At 44.3% G+C, this 15,465-nt stretch overlaps 1 protein-coding gene across 1 annotated transcript in view; it reads right to left on the reverse strand.

Moving 5' to 3' along the window:
• The window catches only part of ATP2C2 (ATPase secretory pathway Ca2+ transporting 2), a 37,584-nt gene extending 31,140 nt beyond the window's left edge, over positions 1-6,444 (reverse strand). The window contains exon 1 of the mRNA XM_081018518.1: positions 6,243-6,444. Within this exon, the coding sequence (XP_080874644.1) occupies positions 6,243-6,347 (105 nt within the window). The 5' untranslated portion in view covers positions 6,348-6,444. The remainder of the gene's footprint in view (positions 1-6,242) is intronic.
• Positions 6,445-15,465: the final 9,021 nt, after the last annotated feature.

Consider the following 15,465-nt stretch of genomic DNA (forward strand, 5'->3'; position numbering starts at 1 on the left):
GTGCCTCTCAGTACCCGTTGCTGGGAACTGTACCAGGGCAGAGTGCTGCTGTGCTCATGTCCAGCTTGCTGGTTTCGCACCAGCATCTGGTTGGCCACTGTGAGAAGAGGATGCTGGACCAGATGGGCCACTGGCCTGATCCTGCAGGCTGTTTTTATACAGCTGTCCAGCAGTCTCTGGCAAGCCACAGGTTACCCATCCCTGCTCTAATCTTCTGAGAAGGAAACAGGATTACTGCCCTGCAATTTGGCGATTCAAGGCAGGCACTGCCCTTAAACCTCTTCTGAAGTGGTTCCAGGATAAGTGGCTTAGTTATTGTTGATGGCAAAGCAAGCCAAGCAGACAGAAGAGCAACCTAATAACACCAGGAAACAGAGGCAGGGAAGCTGGCAAGTTTGCATTCAAATCCTGGGTCCCGATGCCCTTTTCCAGACTTTGCCCTTTTTTTGTTTGTTTGTAAGAAAGACAAGTTAAACATAGTAAAAAGAAAACAACCATGACGCTTAGCACAGGTACGCCTGGAGGAAATAAAATAATTAGTTTACCCTAGCAAAGTTGGCAGGCATGGTAGGCACTGACTGTTTCTTATGAAACAAGAGATGTTTGAAAATGAAGTCAGGAGAACAGCTGTGTTTATTCTAGCCTGCCATGAGCCTCCCATGCAAGCAGAAAAATTGGGCGCAGTGTGCAGGAATCAGGATTCTGGAGGATCTCAGGAACTTTGGCTTGTTTGTCTTGAGAAGCAAGTCTCTAGTCCTCATAGTTTGGATATTTATGGGCGTTTCCTTGAGGGATTCTCAGGACCAATGGAGATGCTTACAACTTTGATTCATCTTTGGGTGGGAAACAGTGATTTCCATTGCTCCTCTCCCTTCCCCTTGCTATAGTAGGTAGCCCTGAACATATATTACTTTCTTTCTTTCATTGCAGACTGTTATCAAAAAGAAAAAGAGGGAATATCAATTTTTGCTCCCTCTCAAAACTTTTGAGGGGAGGGTGATAGACAGCTTTTGTTCTGAGCTCTCGTCCTGACCCAGAGGGCTCCACCTCCAGAGCTCCATGCCAAAATATCTGATTTAAGCAACTGGGAAGCCTAGGAAAAAGCAGAACAACATATTCCAAATCTGCACCTGAATTTCTATTAAGTTTATGTAAAACAAAATGAAAGAACACAGAGAACTGGGGTTTACAAACAATCATACAATAGCAACATCTAGAAAAAAGCCCTCCTAAAATTTTAAGGATACAACATGGTATATGGCCATGGCTGTCACAAACCTATATCTGAAGTATTATAGAGAAAGAGGATTTTAGAAAATGGCATGGACTAGTAACTTTGTGAGAATGCATACCAAAAGCAAGGAAATGAACGCAACATGCCCGTCCACATACTTTTGGAGATTATGCATCATTAATTCAGCACATATGTGGTACATTGTTTGCCCCAAGCTCTGCTGTTTTTCAGCACTCTCAGCCTTTTTCTCACAGTGACCAACCATGGAAAGCCCGCAAGCAGGATCTAAGTGCTGCAGCAACTCTCCCCCACCTGCAATTCTCAGCAGTTGGTGCCCAGAGACATACTGTCACCAACTATGGAGATAGAAAAAAGCCATTGTGGCTAGTAGCCATTGACTGCTTTATCCTTTTGACTGAGTGAGCACACAGGCTGGTCTCATCCTAATAATTTATGAAGAATGCGAACACTTCTTTACCATCTTCACTTTGTTTCCACAGCCTGTGAGTTAGGTCCCTATTCCCATTTTACAGATGGCAAAACTGAGGCTGTGTGTGTGTGTGTTTTAGAGAGAAACTCTCCTGAGACTGCATCATGTGGGCTTGCAAATACAAGCCTCCCAAGTTCTGTTCCAGCAGTTAGTGGCCACTGACTGGACTTTGCATCTCATCAACTGGGGCCAGGTGACGAGCCTGGAAATTCCCAAGGCAGATGAGAAACCTAGAGGGAAACTGGGAGCTTGACATAAGGGTCAAATTAGATGTGACATGAAATGCATGTTTTCATCTAGTGCGCAGACCTTTTTTTAAAAAAAATGCAAACCGCACATTCTCTGCGTAGGTGATCATTAACAGGATCAGGGCAGGCATGGAATGGGGATTTGACCATTTCCTCCTATGCTGTGCTTCAGGTGGGGTGGGGTGGATATATCATCTGAATCTGTTGTTTGTTTTGGGAGCGAATCTTCCACTGAACTGCAGAGGGGAAAAGATTTAAATCCCGCCATTCCGGCTCCAAACCAGTCAGTGGTTCCCCCAGCTGATGCAATTTGCATTCAAAGAAACCCTCATGATAGATGCACAGAAATACATTTAACATCCCGTGCAGCCCCAAGAGAGAGTTATTTTTTAAAAAACAAAAGCATGATGGTTTGGCAAGGGGAAGCTTTTAATTTCTGGTACCTGTCTCAGGTGACACGCTGTCCATATTTTGTTGTTAGCACGATTGCACATGCCTTGGGTGAGCGGTTCCCAAACTGGTTTCCCAAAGACCACTTGAAAATTGCTGAGGGTCTTGGTGGACCTGCTTAATTATTTTTCTGCCTGTTGTAACAAATCTAATGGGCTGTACTGGATGCTGCAGGATTCTTAATTGCCTTTTTATTGCTCCTTTTACTTCTTGGATTGCATTTTATCGCATTACGATTTGCATTCCACGGAATTTAAATTGTGGTGCAATGAAATACAGCCTAAGAAATTAAAAGAGCAATAAGAAGACAAAAATCAATAGGGATATCTAATGCCATGATGGACCACTGGGCGGCTGGGTGCTGTTGCTTGTGCATTGTTTTGTTGTGTTTTCTTGGTGGCTCTGCTTGTTTTGCACTTCTTGTCAATAGTTGCTTTGAGGCCTTTAGGCAGGCACCCCCAAACTCGGCCCTCCAGATGTTTTGGGACTACAATGCCCATCATCCCTGACCACTGGTCCTGTTAGCTAAGGATCATGGGAGTTGTAATCCCAAAACATCTGGAAGGCTGAGTTTGGGGATGCCTGCCTTTAAGTGACCCCAGTTATGAGGCATTAGGTAAAGGTAAAGGACCCCTGGATGGTTAAGTCCAGTCAAAGGCGACTATGGGGTTGTAGTGCTCATCTTGCTTTCAGGCTGAGGGAGCCGTTATTTGTCCATAGACAGTTTTTTGGGTCATGTGGCCAGCATGACTAAACCACTACTGGCGCACAGAGGACCGTGACAAGTGCCAGAGTGCACGGAAACACCGTTTACCTTCCTGTCACAGCGGTACCTATTTATCTACTTGCACTGGCATGCTTTCGAACTGCTAGGTTGGCAGGAGCTGGGACAGAGCAACGGGAGCTCACCCCATTGCGGGGATTCAAACCACCGACCTTCTGATCAGCAAGCCCAAGAGGCTCAGTGGTTTAGACCACAGCGCCACCCGCGTCCCTGATGAGATATTAAAATCATTCTGTTTGGTGCTTAGTGGGGGAGGACGCTATCTACAGCCCTCCTTCTCTGGAGCATGTGTGTGTGTATACAAGAGAGTACCGGTATGTGGCAATGAATTTCCTGCATTTGGCTGGAGTTGGAATAGATGACCCTTGAGATGCTTTTCAATGCTATAGCACTACAATTCTATGAGATGTTGTTTTGGTACTTGCAAACCATTGTAAGCCCCAAAGAAGATCTTTAGAATGGCAAGTATAGTGTAAATCAGGGATGAGGACACATTTGCAACCTGAGGTTCACATTCCCTTCTGGCCATGTGCAGGTAGTGGGTGTGGCCAAATACAAAAGTGGCTGGAGCAACAGATGTAAATGTTGCCTTGGTAACAGTAGGCTATGTTCTATGCACCCTCTCATGCCCCTCCTTGTCTTCCATCCAGGCAAGCAAGAGGTGTTCTCAGAGTTCAAGGACACTTTCCAGCCAGGCTAAAACATTCAAGGATGGCGCAAAGCAAGGCCGGTGGGGGATGTTGCCTAGTGGAAGAGGGTGTGGCTATTGCTCTGGGAAAGAATGCTGCCTCTAACTGGGGGATTCTTGGGCATTCTGAAATACAGCTTGCCTCTTCAGCAAACTCAGAGGGTTGCCTCTTCAGTAGGATGTTAAACTTCTGCCACAGCCTTGTTGCAATTCTAAAAATGCTACAGGGATTTTAGGAAGAGTTCTGAGGACCAGCTAGAGAGGCATTTGGCCTGAAGTTTAATATGGGGGGCCTGAGGTTCCCCATACTTTGTATATATCTTCCAAAGAAATGGATTCCCCAGTTAAAATAATAAGGGGAATAGTAGATTCCTTCAATTTTCAGCACCCTTCTTCTCCCAGGTTCCTGGACTTTCAATAACTGAGCCGAGGGAGGAAGAGTTCCAATGCTAGCACAACACTCCTGTTCCAAGTGTCCCTTCAACTGCCTGCTGCAATAGAAAATACGGGTGAAGGTATTTGTTCTGTAAAAGCTGTTCTGTCAGATCCACTGGGAGATTAAGCATTCTTAAGAAGCATAAACTGTTACTACTAGCACACCCTCCTGCGCGATCCAGGCCGGGTCAGGCTATTGCAAGGGAAAAGAATACAATGAACTGCAGCTGGGAGAGGGGAGGCTGAGATCGGGGATTAACCCTTCATTGGAGAATTGAGCAGAAGTGCAGAATCTTCAAGTGCCCTTTGCTTTTATCCGTAAAGTGTCATACATTTAAAGCACACCACTTCGCCCAAAGAATCTTGGGATACGCTACACAGGGGAACAGTTCCCAGCACTCTTAGTAAATCACAGTTCTCAGAGTTCTTTTTTTGGGGGAGATCATATGCTTTAAATGAGTGGTGTGTATGTGGCCAAATGTTGTAATGTAGCAGGTAAGAGACTGAGTTGAGAATTGGGAAGTGTCCAGTTTGAATCTCACCTTGGCCATGAACTCCCAAGGAGGCCTTAAGGCAAATCTCTCTCTCCCCTGACCCACCCTTTCCGATTTCCCAGTCCCAATCCCCCCACCTGCAATATAGGTCGAGATAATAAATACTGATTTACATTGCAGCACACTTTGCTGATCAATTCCCATTGATTCCAGTTAGCAAATGCTGTCTTGCAGGGTTGGCGTGTGGAGGGCATCTAGGTCATGTGTGTGAAGCACCTTAAACACTTGAAAGTGCTATGCAAGAGTTAAATAAATAAGTGCTTGTTTAAAAAAATATGACTGACGTTTTGCACAATGCAAGAAAGCAGGAAAGGAAGGCAGGAATAGCCACCCCTTGAGCTATGTCTGCAAGGAAACTGGGAAAGTCCGCAGAAGCATTTTTCAAGGTGGATAAAGGTCTCTGAGCACAAATCCTATGGCACAGGTGTGCATATGACCATGGCCATTAATGTCAGTGGGTCTACTCTGAGCATAATACAACCCTTGAAATTGGATACAACCTTTTCTCTCCCCCACCCCAGCCTCTGTGTTTTTATCCTCTTTTTAAGCCACCTGGAAACTGGTTTTTGTATTAGGCAACCATTATCACTCAATAAATAAGAAGCATGCATAGACATGTGAAAAATGGGAAAGAGCCATAGCTCAGTGGTAGAGCATCTGCTTTGCATGCAGAAGGTCCCGGGTTCAATCCCTGACATCTTCACGTGGGGCTTGGAGAGATCCCTGCCTAAAATCCTGGAGAGCTGCTGCAAGTCAGTGCTGACAGTATTGAGCTATTTGAACCCATGGGTCTGGCTCTGTACAGAGCAGCTTGCTCTTTAAGATGGGGAGCAGTGTCCTCAGCGACCAGCAAAGTGCGACCAGCAAAGTACAGTGGTACTTCGGGTTAAGTACTTAATTTGTTCCGGAGGTCCGTTCTTAACCTGAAACTGTTCTTAACCTGAAGCACCACTTTAGCTAATGGGGCCTCCCACTGCCGCCGCACAATTTCTGTTCTTATCCTGAAGCAAAGTTCTTAACCTGAGGTAATATTTCTGGGTTAGCGGAGTCTGTAACCTGAAGCGTATGTAACCTGAAGCGTATGTAACCCGAGGTACCACTGTAAAAAAGGAAAGGAAAAGGAATAAAAGGTTTTTAAGCTTTTTAAAAAAGAGAGAAAAGGGGCAAGGGATTCCAAAAGTTAGGACCACCACTTAACAGCACTTGATTACCATTTCGTATCTGGAGATGACCCAAGGCAGCTGCCAGAGTGACAGCCCACCCTCCGCAAGCGGAGCTAGAGGGCTTGTTCGGGAGAGACATTGTTCCAAGGCAGTGACATTCCCGAGCAGCAACACACATTCCCCGCCACCCCTTTACCTCTTCTTCTGGTTCTTTGCTGCCCACCGGCTGGTATTTCCGGCTTATGCGTAGGGGGGAGGCACCTTTCCGGAAGATCAAGGAGAACAAGTGCTTTGCCCCCATCTTAGCTGGGGCAGGTGGCGAAGGAAGGCGGCAGTTAGCAATGCACCTGCTGCTGTGGCTGGTGCTTTGCTGTGTGTTTCCTGGCCGAGCCTCACATTCCCTCGCAAGCCAAGGATGGAGCCAGGGAAAGCTGATCGGTGGGTGTTACCTGATGCCGACAAGGTGACGCCCCGCCCGCTTGCTCAGAACAGGTGCCTGGGAGAGGCTAAATTCCTGACTTAAGGCCTACTCATAGCAGTTGTAGACCTGGAGGAGTCGGTTGTTAGGTGCTGTAGCCTTCACCTGTGTCCAGGAAATCACAGCTGGTTTTAAAAAAATAAATGTTTGCATTTAGGAACAGAGGAAGCTGTGTTTGGTCTATCTAGCTCAGTATTGTCCACACTGACTGGAAGCAGCTCTCCAGGGAACATTCCTAACCTTACCTGAAGATGCCAGGGATTGAATCTGGGACCTTTTGCATGCAAAGCAGATGTTCTATCATTGAACTACTGATAACCCAAAAGCTGCTGACAGCCCAAAAGCTGTTCCTCTCAGTTTCTAATTTTCCCAACCTTAAATTCAGTTCTCCAGATTTCCACATCAGTTTGCAGTCTGTTGGGGGGGGGGGGGGAGTCTTCATGAAAATTCACCTGCATTTGGGTACAAATTTCTCCCAATATACACACATTTGTGTGCAATTTTGACAAATATGTACAATTTTGCCTAATATTTACATTTCCCCCAATCCAATGCATTTTGGTATGTTAGTTTCACTAACACCCGTGTTTTTATGTACACTTTGCCTAGCAGATGCATTTTTGTACACTTCACTTGGCTGGAGAATTGCCCCGCAAAATTCAGAGCAGTGCAGACTCCGATGAGCAGCCCTGGTTTGGTTCACACATCGTTTAGGGAAATGCGAGTTAGACAAGCTCATATTTTAATGCGAAATGAATCAAATTTCAACCCCCATCCCCTGCAGGTGATGTAAAAGACCTGCAGCTGTGCCTGTAGAGATCCACTGCCAGTTAGTGTAGGCAGTTGGGAGGCAGAGTAGGATAGTGGTTACAGCTTCAGACTAGGATGTGGGAGACCAGGGTTCAAATTCTGACTCAGCCATGAAGCTCACTGGGTGAGCCAGTCACTACTTCTCAGCCTAACCTACCTCACAGAGTTATTGTGAGGATTAAATGAGGAGGAGAACTATGTCACCTTGAGCTCCTTGGAGGAAAATGTAGAATATAAATGCAGTTGATGAATAAGACAGTTTCCTGTTTTGCTTGACGGACGTGCAGGCACCATCACCTACATTTTCTTAGGTCTGTTGTTGCGCAAGCGGAATGAATATCTGAAGGGATGTCATGCAGTTGATGGAACAGATATAATCACTATAGTTTTGAAGGGCAGGACTAGAACCAATAAATCACTGCCAGCCACCATGGCTATGTTCTGCCTCCACAGTCAAAAGCAATAAAGCTTCTTAATTCTCATTGCTGGAAACGGCAGGGGAAACCTGTTCTTGTGCTCAGGGTTTCCTACCGGCATCTGGCTGGCTGCTGTGAGAACAGGATGCTGGACTAGGTGGGCCATTGGCCTAATCCGGCAGGATCTTTTTATGCTCTTATGTCAAAGTGATGGGTAGAAATTCCAGGGAAGCAGATTTTGGCTGCACAAAGAGGCTCCTCAAGGCTTAGAGCTGTTCAGCAAGGTGACAGACCTCCTGGGGAAGTGGCGCCAGTAGAGGCAGTGAGGGGGATGGTGGAGGAACTTCCACAATAAGGAAGGCTTGGGGAAAAGCCAAAATGTGTGTTTAATTGTAATGTATTTTTTACTTTGGTTCATGCTCTTAAATGTGTCGTGAGTCACTTAAGAGAACTTTTTGCGTTACGAGTGACTAACATTTTAAAAAAGCAATTGTAATGATTTTTAGTCAAATTGATCGCCACAGCAAGGTTGCATTCCTAGCTAGAAATCCTAGCAAGATGCCCCAAGAAGTTGCCAGGTTTTCTGAGCTGCAGTGGGGGAAAAAGTCACTGCCCCTAACTTTCCTTTATGTCTGGAGAAAAAGGGGTTTTCCCCTCTGGGCAGGGAAGAGATGAGTATCTATGGTGAGAGAGTCATTCCATAGAATGATGTGACAGCACAACTGGCATGCAGCAGAACAGGCTATGGCATATCCTGCCAAAAGGTTTCAGTGGAAAACTTTATCTAGCCTCTCTCTTTTCTCAGAATAATAGGAAACTGCCTTCATACTGAGTCAGGTGTATTGTCTACACTGACTGGCTGCAGTCCTCCAGGACTTCAAGCAGGGAGTGTCTCTGGGCCCAGCCTGTACATGTCGGGGATTGAACTGGCGACCTTCTGCATGGAAGGCAGACACTCTACCCCTGAGCTGCAGCCCTTCCTTGGGCAAACAATCTGCTGAGTTGATTGCTTTTCTCAAACAGGAAGCGATGGCGACCCCGGTCAGGGTGTCCTCTTCTGCACTGCGCAGGAAATTCATCACCAGGACAAGTGAGGACAGAGACTTCTATGGCATGTGCAGCTGGCAATTTATATGTATAGATGCAAATGTAGAATTGATTGCTGTTATTTAAATATAGTGCTGCTCCCCACAGTGGGACAGAGAGTGACCAGGAGACTTGTGTGACTGCTCAGTCTGACATTAGGCAGATGGAGGCTCCAGGGAGGTTTATAACCAGGGTGATGGTGGGTGCATTCAGTTATGGGGGATATTGCACTCGTTTTCCTGATTAGAATTCTAGCACTTCTTTCCTGATTTCTATCATTCTTTTCACACTGCAGTACCTGCTGCATAGTAGAACTGTGGCTTTCGGGTAAATATACCTTCAAGTTGTGCTAAATTTCATTCACACAACAACATACATCAGCAACATACACCTGCATGCTTCTGTTCCCCCATGAAAACAGCAGGAAAGAACTGTATGCCGGGATACCACCCCAAATTTCATCACCTTATTACGATGATCTCCTGAGTTAATGGAGTTGTGAACAAATTTATTAACGGAAGCAACTAACACAGAACTGCACATTTAGCTTCCACTACATCCTGCAAGATTTCTGGCTTTGATGTTGTGTGAATGCTCAGATATAAGCATTCACAGGTAGTGAAATGGTGGGGAAACAGAATAAACTGCCATGCAAATGCAGTCCTAGTGTATCAACATCTAATACTCAGAATTACCATGCAGTTGAACCTAGAAGCTACATTTTAACCAACCTTATTTTGATCTTTTAACCATCTTCCATGTCTTCTTCTAATCTAATATCCTGTAGTAGCAGTCAACAATGCCATCTTGTGGCTGATTAGGTGTTTGAAGAAATGCTTCCATTTGTCTTATTCAGGGGCTTTACTAAACCCTTAAAAGGCATAGCCTTGCTGGATGAGACCAAATACCCATCTAGTCCAGCATCCTCACAGCGGCCACTCAGGTGCCTATGGGAACCCCACAAGGACAATAGCACCCTCTCTACTTGTGAGCCCCAGCAGTTTGTATTCAGATATATGAATGCCTTCATTAATAAGCCCAATCCTCTTTTAAGGCAGTCTAAGTTGTTGGCTATTACTGCATCTTGTGGGAGTGAGTTCCATAGTCTAAATGTGTGCTGTGTGAAGAATTGCTTCCTTTTGTCTGGATGGCCCTGAGCTTCAGTGGATGGCCCTGAGTTGAAGTATAACGAGAAATGGAGAGGAAAAAAATCTCTCACATACATTAAATACAAACAATGACACTGGAATCTACCCCAAAGCAGCAAATTTGCACATGCTAATCAATGTTGCAGCCCCCTCCGAGTTCTGTTGCTGAGCAAGCAGGGGCTAGGAATCTCCGAGGAATGTAAAAAAGCAAAAACCCCACCATGGCCCCCTCCATCTCCCCCCCCCCTTTCTTCCTAATGTAACACTAATGTCTCAACAAATGAAACTGACCTATAGAAAATGTAACTTGAAAAAAGAGACATTGCACATACTTTTGTAAACCAAGAAATCTTTAATAAAAAATACATTAAAAAAAAAACTCAGAAGCTTTCCTTTCAGGAATTGCAGGGACAGAACTACCCAAATTGTACAGAAACTTATTCATGTATGCTACTACAGCGGCAAGAATGTTACTTGCCCAAAAATGGGAAGATGAAGTCACAGCAAAAGAAGAATGGACACAAAAACTTATGGAATATGCAGAAATGACGAAACTTACCAGAAAAATAAGAAATCAAGATAACAAAACTTTTATAAAAGAATGGAAATAGTTCATTGAATATTTACAGATAAACTGTAAACAGATAAGAACACTGGCAGGATTACTGTAATAACCTGCAGTTTCATAAGAGTATATATTTAAAGTAGAAGAATAAATGAACAAATTAAGTTAATTTGGATATGCAGAAAATATTAAAAATAAATTCAAGGAACCGCAGAAAGAGGGGGAAGGAAGTCAAGTTTTGAAATGTTAAAATGCCTGTAAAATGATTGAAATGTATAAACCTGAAAATTATAAATAAAATAAAATAAAAGGAATCTCCGAGGAACACTTGCCTAAGAGCAGAATCCACATGCAAAGTCAAACAATCCAGAGGTCAGGGAACCCAGGCGACCACAGATCCAATGGTCCATATGGAGAGCAGGAAGCAGCAAGGTGGGACCAGGAACCACAGGCATTGTTTTCTGCCTCTGAGTGCTGCTGGAAGCTCTGCTGAAGAAGGCTGAAGCCAGCTGGTTTTCATCAGTGTCTTCTCCTCCTATCCCTGAAGGGCTGAGCAGCTGCAGGTAGAGTCATTCTGCCTTCTCCCCCTTCAGGCTGCTGTTCAGTAGGTGAAGCAGACTCCTGGCCCATGACCGTCGATTTGTAAAGATGGAAATTTTGGCTAGATTTCAGAAGAAAATTTCAGAAGAAAATCTCTGGGTGATTGGCTCAAGTTGAAGTGATGAAAAAATAAACAAACGAATAATATTTTGAGGGTTGTCTGCAGTACTCAGGTAGTTTAGGAGATGGTATTACCGGGTGGTGTTTACAGCAATGAAGAAGAAGAAGAAGAAGAAGAAGAAGAAGAAGAAGAGGAGGAGGAGGAGTTTGGATTTGATATCCTGCTTTATCACTAACCTAAGGAGTCTCAAAGCGGCTAACATTCTCCTTTCCCTTCCTCCCCCACAACAAACACTCTGTGAGGTGAGTGGGGCTGAGAGACTTCAAAGAAGTGTGATTAGCCCAAGGTCACCCAGCAGCAGCATGTGGAGGAGCAGGGAATCTAACCCGGTTCACCAGATTACGAGACTACCGCTCTTAACCACTACACCACACTGGCTGAATAACTCAATGAAGAATTATTAACCCAGGAACCACCTATTAACAAATACTATATTTTCAAAAACTTTTCCAAATCTTATCATTGTGCTTTGCCACATTTTAAACCAATGCCTTTGTCATGCCCTACAACACCCTCTTTAATCTCCACATGGGAGGTGGGGTGCCTCTTGTTTCTAGTGCAAGAGGCAATGGTGGGTGTGAAACATTGAGAATCTAATCCGGATTTCATTAGCTTAAATTTCTAGCCTAGTTCTTGGCTAACAGAACCTCCAACGTCAGAGGCAGTCTGTCCCTGAACACTGAGTGCAATACAGAGATGAAGGCATTTGGCTTTGTTCCTTGCTTGTGGGCTTCACTAAGGCATCTAGCTCTCCACTCTTGGAAACCAGATGCTGGATTAGAGATGAATCTTTCATCTGGTCCAACAAGCTGCCTTGCACCGAACCATTGGCTCAGTATTGTCCACGCACCCACCAAGGATGTCATGGTTTTGTTTTTAGGCTGTGTCGAGGAACACCACCAGAGAGATTTGTCTAATGAAAGACATCACACTCACAAACACCCCTTGGCCACCTTGATAGTAAAGTAGGAGCAACGAAACCTCTGTGCACTACCAATTTACAATTTCAACGAAACAAGACTCTAGGAAGCTGTTCAACCGTTGGTCCATTTAGCTCAGAATTGTCCACACCAACAGGCAGGAGTTCTACAGGGTTTCAACAGGGGTCTCTCTCAGCCCTGCCTGAAGATGCCACTGGGATTGAAGCTGAGACCTTCTGCATGCAAGGAAGATGATTTACCACCGAGCGACAGCCCTTTCCAATGTTCTCTTCCTTTTGATAATTTTCTGATGCAATTTCTTATCTCATGAACTTAGGAGCTATGTCTCCTAAGTTCAACTGGTCCAGCCTTCACCTGGTCGATCTTAACATCAACCAGCTCCTCCCCCTCCCCCCGCTGAGGCAGGCATTTTGTTTTTTTGCTTCTCGGCAGACCAGTCTCTGCTCCCAGTTTCTTTCATTCAAAGAACATCTGGTGTCCTTGCCAGTTTGGTAGCACCTGGATGACAGGTAAACTAGAAAGAAAATATCCTGGAGGGATTGGGCACTGCGCCTAATTGTCATGTATTACCGTAATGTCAACATTGCTGCTGCTCCCTTGGGCCGTCCCTCTGGGCCGAGATCAAGCAGTTACACTCACAGAAACATCCACAAAAACACCATGTTCTGTTTCATCACAGTACTCAGTGTAAATGATGCTGACAAACTATAGCTGATTGCCATTATGCTGATGAGCCAAAGCTTCCTTTTTCTCCTATGCAAACAATGCCTCTAGAAGATGTCTGTCTGTACACTTCAAGCTTATTTGTAGGTCTCTGCAGTCCTCTGAAGATTCTGTCACAACTTTAATCCTTTCTGGGCTTCTCCTAGGAACACTGAAGCTGAATGTGAAATGTCAGCACATGGCTATGGCCAGGACAGGATTTAGGTTTGATGAGGCCCTAAGCTACTGAAGGTAATGGGGCCCTTTATATGTCCAGCTGTCCTTTGTCAACAACAAATTGCCGCTGTTTTTTGTGTTGAATATACGCGATGCAACCAGTCCATGCAGAATGTAGGCATCCTATATATAGAAATGAGCAAAGCAGTGATATTTTAGAGAGCAGGCTAGCAGGCGGGGCCCATTATTTACATCATAGGCCCCTACACAACACAAAATACTGCTGCTGTATGTAGGTTTTATTTTATTTGTTTTTTTATCTTATATTTTGGAAATGTACATCCAGGTTTTTTCCCCCCTTTAATTTTTTTTGGGGCCTCCAAGAGAGTGGGGCCCTAAGCTATAACTTTTTTAGCTTATATGTAAATCCGGCACTGACTATGGCATATATATATATACTGTATATATATATATATATATATATACACCCACACCCACACCCACCCACCATGTTTATGGAAGACAATCTTACTTGACTACGAGTGATTGCCAAAGAAGAAGATATATATATATATTGCAACATATATATATATATATATATATATATATATATATTCAGTATATATATATATATATATATATATATATATATATTCAGATACCTTGAAAGTTAACATTGAAGAGGAAGCAAATTTCTTTCTGGTGCTATACAGCCATAATAACTGATCCATAGATCCCTTTCCTTTGACCTTGATTGCACGTGCTAAAGGTTGGTGGAAGGTCTGTTACCTGCTTTCTGGTCTGCCTGAGATGGCCCTTGGATTATGTGTCCTAATTTGCAAAAAAGAAAAGAAAAAAAAGTCAAATGTGTTTTCAAATCTATTGCGTTTGACTTTATGAAACAAAAAGTGCCACTAGGTGGCAATCTGTGGCTGTCCTATTGGCAGAGGGTAACACATTACGTTTTTAGTTGCAGCAATTTCTGACATACAGTATTGAATAGGGACTAGGAATCTGAAAAATGGCTAAAAATATGACCGCAGGATACGGTGCTGAAAAATAACAAAAAATGTGGCCCAGCAGCTAGGATCCCCAAAATCAGCTCAGTAAGTGACCCGCAAGTCAGGATTCTGAAAAATGACCAGAAACATGAGTCAGGATTTTGCTCATTTTAAAAGTCCAGAAACTGTAAAACTAGCCAGCAGATCTGTACAAAAATGTTCTTAGGAATAGACAATTAACACCCCTGTTTTAAAGGTGAGGAATATTGAGGCTGAACAACAAAAAATAGCACATGACTAAGGCAGACTTTTTTAAAAAAAAAATTTCAACTTTTCTTGTTATCATATGTATATATCTTCAGAAACCTTGAAAGGTAATATTAAAAAGGAAGTTTCTTTCTGTTGGTGTACAGCCCTAATAACTGATCCATAAAATGAATGGCACCCCAGTTCAGCCAGGCTCCATAGATCCCTCTCCCTTTGAACCCAATTACAAGTGCTAAAGGGCAGCAGAAGGTCTGTTACCTGCTTTCTGGTCTGTCTGAAATGCCCTTTGATTATGTGTTCATTGCAAAGAAATGTCAAAGGTGCTTTCAAATATATTGCTTTTGACTCCAGGAAATAAAGGTGCCACTAGGTGGCATTCTGTGGCCGCCCTATTGGCAGAGGGTAAAACATATGTTTTCAGTTGCAGCAATTTCTGACATATTGGGGGGGGGGGGAAATCTCATCTGAAATGTAAGAAAAGCCTCACTGGATCAGGCCAACCGTCCACCTAGCCTGATGTTCAGGAAGGACACAGGGCCATCCTAAAAAATATAACCCAAATAACTGAGTCCAGGATTCTCTTCATTTGGGGCATTCTTACTTTTGACATGCACTAAGACTAACTCCCTTGCTTTTCTTCCAGGTTTGGGGTGGGGGTACTTATGGGGATGCGGGTGGCACTGTGGGTTAATCCACAGAGCCTAGGACTTGCCAATCAGAAGGTCGGCGGTTCGAATCCCCGTGCTGGGGTGAGCTCCCGTTGTTCGGTCCCTGCTCCTGCCAACCTAGCAGTTCGAAAGCATGTTAAAGTGCAAGTAGATAAATAGGTACCACTCTGGAGGGAAGGTAAACGGCGTTTCTGTGCGCTGCTCTGGTTCGCCAGAAACGGCTTAGTCCTGCTGGCCACATGACCCGGAAGCTGTACCCTGGCTCCCTCGGCCAATAAAGCGAGATGAGCGCCGCAACCCCAGAGTCGGTCACGACTGGACCTAATGGTCAGGGGTCACTTACTTATGCATCACCTGGTAACTTTCAGATATCAGAAGTTTGTGAAGCATAGGAGATGCTTACAATAATTACCCACCTGACTATTGCCTTAATTCAATA

The sequence above is a fragment of the Podarcis pityusensis genome (assembly GCF_964106645.2).
Source record: "Podarcis pityusensis genome assembly, chromosome: 8".
NCBI lineage: Eukaryota > Metazoa > Chordata > Lepidosauria > Squamata > Lacertidae > Podarcis > Podarcis pityusensis.